Here is a 7,770-nt window from a genome sequence, read left to right as displayed (position 1 = left end):
ATGAACACTGCAGGTGAGACATGGCATAGAGCCCAGGGTAATGCTGCTGGTCATACTGGCAGCTTCCCCAGAACATAATTTTTCTCAGTTGAGGTTAGGAACTCAGAAGGTTGGGAATTTCCAATCTAGTAGGTGCAAAGAAAGATTAGGGCCTCAAATATTTGTGGTCATTCAGAATCTCACAGAACTTTGGACAAGCATTCTCAGAAGGCTGACAGAGCAAGCCAGGCTGAACCAAAGACGTGTTTAGATAACTGCTTTGCAAAATCCTGACAGACTAACTTCAAAAGGCATTCCTCCAGAAATTACCTTGGCTTCTACCTTTATTAGGCTGGGATATCCAAGTTTGCTGCCAGTCTGCCATAAACATTCAATGGAATTCTTCTGATTCTCTAAAATATTAGCATTTAAAAACTCATAGCCCTTGCATTTTTAGCTTAGTAACATAAATAATACTAACAACATAACAACATCAATTTGCCAGCCTAGCTTGTGCAGTCCAGATTCATTGTTGTGGCAAGAGGACACAGCCACCACAAAGCTCTCTGTGGAGAATTAGGCAGATATACGAAGACGAAGACAAAGACATGAAGCTGTTTTCAGTAGCAAGGTATCAAATATTTTCTAAACTATCTTTGTGTTGATAGGCCCACATTTAAACTATGAATTCCATTACTTTCTTCCTCACTTGAATACCAGTGATTTATTACTTTCACTGGTACTAGAATGATTGTGCTACAGTACATGCTGGAACTTCCCAGTGAAAAAAAAACATTAAACAACTGAAAATTAACAAAATATTGCTGGTTTAGCAATATTTTGCTAAAGCACTGCAGATTTACAAGTGTGCTGTTGTCTTACTACGCCATTTTTACTAGCACAAGGTATTTCATCAGGAAGCCAAGGGTGGAGGGTGAAGTGTTTTCACTAGCAGTTGGCTGCAGCTGCATGCTCTGCAAGCATGCCATGAGCACCAGAACCTGCAGCAACATCCAGCTGCTGCCTGGCCTACAGACAGAGGAAAAGACTGAGAAAAGCTGTTATTCCTTCCCTTGGTTTTCAAGAAGTCTGTGAGCACAAATGCGCAGATCTCTTAGCAGTAGTTTTGGGACAGACAGTGAACAACAGTATTAGTCTTGTTAACAGAAGGACTTGTCATTTTTCTATAGCTGAGAGCAATTAAGAAAAAAAGGAAGAAAGAAAAAGAAAAGAAATCCATATCCTTTCTGTCATTACCACTGGACTTCATATAACTAGTCCAGTACACTGGTACACTGGAGCACGTGACAAAAAACCCCCTGTGTATACTGGTGCATTGGAGCATGTGACAAAAAAACTGTAATTCCCCTTACACTGAAATAAAATAGAGCAAGAATGGGAAACAGAATACAAATGCAAACCCAAACCAACAAGGAAAAGGACATGTGCAAAACCACAGCCTGTGTCAAGTTTCAGAATGATGGAGGCAAGAAAACTGGTCAAAAATACTACACTGACAGTTGAAGAAACCACGTATTTTAGGGGCTTCCCTAGAGCATTTCTGATTTTTGTCAACTAAAACACATACCAGACACAAAAGATACGAAAAGCCACATCAGACACAGTAGCTCTACCTTTAGTCACTTGAATAAACCTGCACTTACCACGACTGTTCATTCCAGTAGCTGTGCAGTAATTCTTGTAACTGCAGACAGTGAATGTGGTATCATAGACACAGTCACACCACCTTCTTTATCAGCAGCTTCAGGTCCATGTTTCCGCAGTCCTGCAGTGCGGTCTCTGGGCTGCTCCGCCACAGGCAAGGGTAACTCTCAAACCCTTCTGCTGAAGCTGCTCTACCCTGCCTGAAGGATGAAAGCCAGACAGTTAGTGCATTCTCTGAGAAACAAATGGGTTTGGGTCCTTGCCCTTCTTCCAAGTTTTATTTCAGTATTTTTAATTGGTGATTATTTATAGATTTTAAAGATGTGTGGATCATGAATTCAGCCCCATTCACAGGAGAAACAAATGCTTCACCCTCCAGTTGGGGAGTCAGGCAGAACAATTTTCACAGGAACAGCTGTGGAGGCCTCCAGTACAGCCCAGAGCTTCCTCCTCTTCAAAGCTGGGAGGTTGAGGCTTGTCTCCTTTCAGGCAGCAGAGGGAATTGTGGTCTCTTCCCAAGCACAGACTCCATTGTACAAGGGCTCACAGGCCACAGACATGAACCTTGCTTTTGGTTTTGCCAAAAGAGGTTGCACCCCTACCTCCAGGAGAGGTTCAGAGCTGTGTACTGCATATAGAGTGAGTTATCTCCAGTAGCGCCTGGTACATCTTGTAAAGAACACACAGTTAACGTGCCGGACCCTGTTCCAAGGCACTTAATGTTCCTGTGGCTTATACAGGGGATCCAGCTACCTAAAGACCAGTCCTGAGCACCTCTACCTCTTTGTATGATCCAGGCCTATAGAAACAGTATGGATTTTGTGAATTTTAATTCCTCGGACACCTCTTCAAGTTCTCTGTGACTGAGTACAAGGAATTTTAGGGATTTGAAGCTATTCAGTGGGCTAGAAAAAACATATTAACAAATTAAGGAAAGATACTATTAAACAATAATTCTGTAGAAGTAGGGACCGCAGTCTGCTTCACAAAAATCTGCAGATCAAAAGAATTAAGAACTGTAGGTACAGGTTTCTCACTTCATTGCATCACCAGATTAGGACCCATTCTTACTTTTGTTTTTTGTGTTTTGTCTATAGGCTACTTTTTTCTGAGAAAGTTATGCCTTTACCATCCCCCGACAACAATTTAGAATAAATAAGAACAACAAATGCAAGGAAATATAGCAAAAGCAGCTTAACCACAGTCTCCACAACAAAAGGTTAAGTAGACATTGCCAGTGGCAGCAGTGATTGAAAAATTGTCCAGCAAGCACCTCCGGGACCTGAACAAGACAATGTAGATATTTCTAGCGGGGAGGGGGGGTGTGTGTGGCTAATGAATAAGCAGCTTACAGCTTTTATAAGCAACTTCAACTTTTATTTTTGCAGAAAAAACAGTGGAAGCAACAGTACTTAATTTTTTATATTAACCTCCTGTTGTACTAAGTTTTTCAACTGTTTGATAACCCTTAGGGTCTTTTACTTAATAGGTTTAAGTTACTTTTATATTAATTTTTTTTTTCCTCAGCAAGTCTATAGAGGACTGGCTTAAGTCAGGAAAGGTATTGGATACTTGTGTGAGTGTGTACAGGCCTTTTAAATTCATATAGCAAAGGAGGGAAGGGACCCCAAGCACCTCTTTTGGTGAAATCAGAAGGCTGCCACTCTGGGAAACAGATCCTATTACTGCTTACTGCAGTGGATCTATGAAGTCACTGAAACCAAACTTTTGACAGGTGTCCAAACAGCCCAAGTTCCTTATTTCTGGAGTTCCCAAATTGAGAAATAAGACATGATTTGCAGAAGTAACAAGTACCAAGAACTGCAGCTGAGAATGACTGAAGCTTTGAACATATCAAGAGATATATAAAGCTAAACACACTAAGAAGTCTGCATCCAAATGTCGGGAAGCAAGGCACCCCAAGCTGGAAGAAAACTGATGACTTTGCTTTGGTCTGCCTTTGTTTTATCTAAGTGACCATTGCACAGTCTCAACAGAAACAGATACTGAAGTAAACTCATTAATAATTGCAAAGCATTTTGTCTCTCAGGTAACCGCACTAGAGATTCCTACAGCACGTGTTAAATAAGGCCTAAAACCACGCAGTGAATACAGAGGATAAAATAAGCTATTTAATAAAAATATGTTATGTTTTCTTGATTTTTTCCTAACTGAAAGGAATACAGATACTACTGCACTTTTTAGAATCAACACCAGTTACTGTGCAATAATGGGTATTTATACTCCTCTTGGTGCCTTGAAATAAAGGCTGGAGTTGAAAGACTCCATTGTATTTTTGTAGTGCCTAATTTATGCTTGCTTGAGCGACTTTGAAACTTTTGGTATGTAAGAAAACCTTGAGTTTTGCTAACAGTATGCACAAATAGGTAAGAAGCCTTAAGTTCTGCTGAGCTTTGTGATTAAAACCTGCCAGGACCAGCTAACTAGGAAGAAGAGATGAACCACCTGAGATGACCCACACTGTGCATGCCTCAAGAAAGAGTTCAATTAGCGGACACCAAGAAAATGACCACCAGAGGGTTTCAAAGACCCCAAAAGACCACCGACCCATTTAATAGCGCATGCCCCAAAGGGCGGACACTATGTAAATAATTTCTGGGAAATTACATGAATATGTATGACAATTATGGGAACTGTAATCAATATGCATATATTAGAGCAATATAAGCTTTGCTTGCTGTAGGTAACGGTATGCATGCTAGGAGGAACTATCCCCTGTGCATCCAGTGCTGTCCAGTGCTGCAATAAAGAATGCCTGCTTTCTAAAACTCCAAAATTGAGTCTTAGAGAGTTTCTTCGACCAGCTTTTTCGGTAACACTCTCTTGAGATACTAAAAAATTATTTTTTTATCTCTTTAGACATAACTGAATGAAGGAGCAATACAGCCTTTCTTTTTTTTAATCTCCATTTATATTTAGGGCCCAAACCTCTTCAGCTTTGACATACCTTTTGGTTACCCATTTCTTACTGATGGCAGAACTTGATCTCTACTGAGAACATATCGCTACATATCACCCAACTGAAAGACACTATCTGATCTGTGAAGTAAATGCTGCAGCTTCTCCCCTGTTAATACAGAGCTGGTGATTACAACAATTCAAGTATGTACAGCCAAAAAATTCCACAGAAATTGGTTCTGGGCCAAGGCAGGAAATCGTCTTTTACAAATTAATTAGATGGTGATGCTATTAGAAAGTTATTAAATATACCTTCTCTTATTTGGCCTATCTCCTCAAAATTTAAACATTTTATTGAACCTCCAACAGACCCTATAAGTGTACCTAATGTGAGTGAGGTAAAAGTTATTCTTGGATTAGCAATATTTTCCAATATTCAGAGGAACAGAATACTTAACTGTAAACACCACTGAGATACTTAAACCAGAGCAACAACTGTCAAGTTATTAAAAATATCCTCGTGCAGTTTACAGGGCAAGTCTCTGATACCATGCCAGTGCAAGATTCCGGGCGACGTTCCAAAGAAAAAGAGAAATCAGCTGACTTCATGATAATGATGTGAATAGCACACCATATTCATCTAGGAGGAGGTTCTATTTATTGTTGAAACAAAGAGTGAGAGAGATGTCTCAGTTATTCATACCAAGCCTTTGGCACTGATAATGCTCTATGATAGAAAGGCCATTATTTGTTCTGGGGAGAGGGTTGCCTGTAAGGTAACAGCAAATGCACAGCAGCAAATGATACAGTTTCAACTATTTTATGCTATATGTTTCAGTCAGCAATTAAATGAAACCCTAATATAGTTCATAAGTGGTCAAGATTTTCCTGTGTACAAACCCGAAAACCAAACCACAATTCATAAATTCACTGTAACTACCTTTAAATTTTGTGCTGCTGAAGCAGTATTTGAGGACTTAACATCACCTTTAGGCTGTTGCTAATCTTTCCAATGTGCAAATTACTTGTAGTTAAATCAGGATGCAGAAAAAATGTTGAAAACAGGAGAGTTTGTTCTGTGAAATCCTAGAAAACACTGGAAACTTCTAATGAGGTTTTGCTTGGATGTATTTATTTTAAAACAAGGATGAATGCTTTTCTAATAATCCCCAAATGAAGAAATTCTTGGTTTGACCAATGATTCCTCTAGTGACCAAGGATCCTTTCTAGCTCTTAATTTGCTCTAAAAGGAAATGATAACCCATACAATACCTTGAATAATCACACAACATAATTTGACATAGCTTTTTAGAGAATGTTACTAAAACCATGTGCACGGTATAGTGATAGTCTTCCATAGTATAGTGGGATTATCTGAGTTTGTTAGGAAAACAGATAATCCCTACAGTGAATCAGTGGAGACAAGCACTGGAAGGAGGGAAAATTAAAGAAACATCTGTTTTAAAATTAAAAAACAAAACACAGGTTCTGTCTCTTTTTTAGTGATATCATTTCATCTCTAATGAAAACAGTTAGGAGCACCTGAGTAGTAAATCAGATACCTAATGTTGTGACAGGCTAATTGTCACCTCTCCCATAGAAGCAAGTACTGTTTTATCTGATAAGGAACGTAGCACACAGTTATTTTCTGGTGCCTTAGAATAAAAATGCAACAGCTCAGACAACAGAGCAACATTACAGAACTACTAAATTCAAACCATCAGACTTGCTGGCAGAACTGTGCTGAGAGGGGAAAGAAGAGCTGACACAGTAGCTGCAATGAATAATCTGGCAGTCAAGAAGATGTGAAACTTCCCTCCACTGCTTCTGTCAGTGCAGTTCTGGGAGCTGCTTCTGAGTCAGAAGCTGGTTCTATTTGAGTTATTGTTAATATGTTGCTCATAAGCAGAAGTGCATGTTGATACAGTAAATGAAGTAGAGGTCAGCTTCAGGTATGCACAAAATTATTTAATAACTGTATTTCATGATAGGTCTCAAAGATTTTTTTATCTTCTTTGGGACTGAAAGCCTACTTAAATATTTTAATATTGTAGGCTATCGTGAGCCAGCCCATCAAATTACAAACTGCCTGTTCAGTTTTTTAGTGCAAGTCTGCTGTACTTACTGACACGATAGTGTTGTTTTAACACTACCAAGGCCAAAATATGACTACCACAATATTAACATTATTAGTCATAAAATACACCTTTCCCCCTCTGCAATTACAAATCCCACCAAGAACAGCTCTACCAGTTTTTCTGATGCCTTAAGTGTTGTCTTGCCCTAATAACCGGACTTCTACAAAGCTACTTTCCAATTAATGTTTTTGAAAAGTTCACCTTAGTAACTTCTGTACTTACTCAACAGATACATTCTGGTTTAGTTAGATGTTTTAGAAAGGACTAGGAAGTTATTATTTTGCAGGCTTATTTAATGCTAGTAGCTAGTCAGATCTACAAAGGACTGTGATTTATCAGATCTTCCTTGACCCTCCACTTCGTACTTAGCTGACTGAACTATTTCTCCCCATTACTGTGAAACCCTTGCCCATACCCTAAAGCTCCGTTGTCTCACTTCTCTCCTACCTCCTTAACTCTGCTGCATAATCCATCTGCAATTTAAATAAAAGCAGGAAAATACCTTCACCTAAAGGGCTGAGTTCCCTACGTCACACTCCTAGTACATCCACAGGACCGTGGTCACGCTGGCCCGCCCGCCAAAGCCGTACGGCAAGAGGGGCACAGGGCCCACCGCGAGGCCGGGGACAGCGCGCGGGGTTTGGCCCAGCGCGGGCAGGACGACGGGCTGTCGGTACCGGCTGGAGCCCTCGAACGAGACACGCGGGCGCGTATCACGTTCGTACACCTACGTTCACCTTTCTCTCCACTATTTCCTTTCGGGGTTTGTCTTCAGCACAAGGCCTACGAAGCCCCGTCCAGCTCGGCGCGTTTGGTGAGCAAGCGGCCCTCGACAGCGGAGCGGACACCCTAAAACGCTGGACAAAGGGCTCCGGCCACGCCGCGGCCTCCGGCTCCCCACGCCTGCGGCCCGGCCCGCTGACGGAGCCCGCCCTGGCCTCGGGCCTAAACGCGGTGGGGCGGAGGGTGGCGGCCAAAGGCACCTCAGCGACGCGGACGCAAGGGAGGAGGCAGGTCTCCCCGCCGGGCCCGGCACTAGCACCGGCTCAGCTGGCGTCCTCCAGCCCCG

The 7,770-nt window shown here is 41.4% G+C and overlaps 1 protein-coding gene across 1 annotated transcript in view; it reads left to right on the top strand.

Annotated features, from left to right (window-relative positions):
• The window catches only part of TVP23A (trans-golgi network vesicle protein 23 homolog A (S. cerevisiae)), a 20,344-nt gene continuing 12,574 nt past the window's right edge, over positions 1-7,770 (top strand). Inside the window, exons 1-3 of the mRNA XM_010578523.1 lie at positions 1-13; positions 1,691-1,804; positions 6,470-6,526. Of these exons, the coding sequence (XP_010576825.1) occupies positions 1-13; positions 1,691-1,804; positions 6,470-6,526 (184 nt within the window). The remainder of the gene's footprint in view (positions 14-1,690; positions 1,805-6,469; positions 6,527-7,770) is intronic.

The sequence above is a fragment of the Haliaeetus leucocephalus genome, unplaced genomic scaffold (assembly GCF_000737465.1).
Source record: "Haliaeetus leucocephalus isolate CR32 unplaced genomic scaffold, Haliaeetus_leucocephalus-4.0 Scaffold636, whole genome shotgun sequence".
Taxonomy (NCBI): Eukaryota; Metazoa; Chordata; class Aves; order Accipitriformes; family Accipitridae; genus Haliaeetus; species Haliaeetus leucocephalus.
Note: the sequence above shows the minus strand (reverse complement) of the source record. Positions and strands in the feature narration are given on the sequence as shown.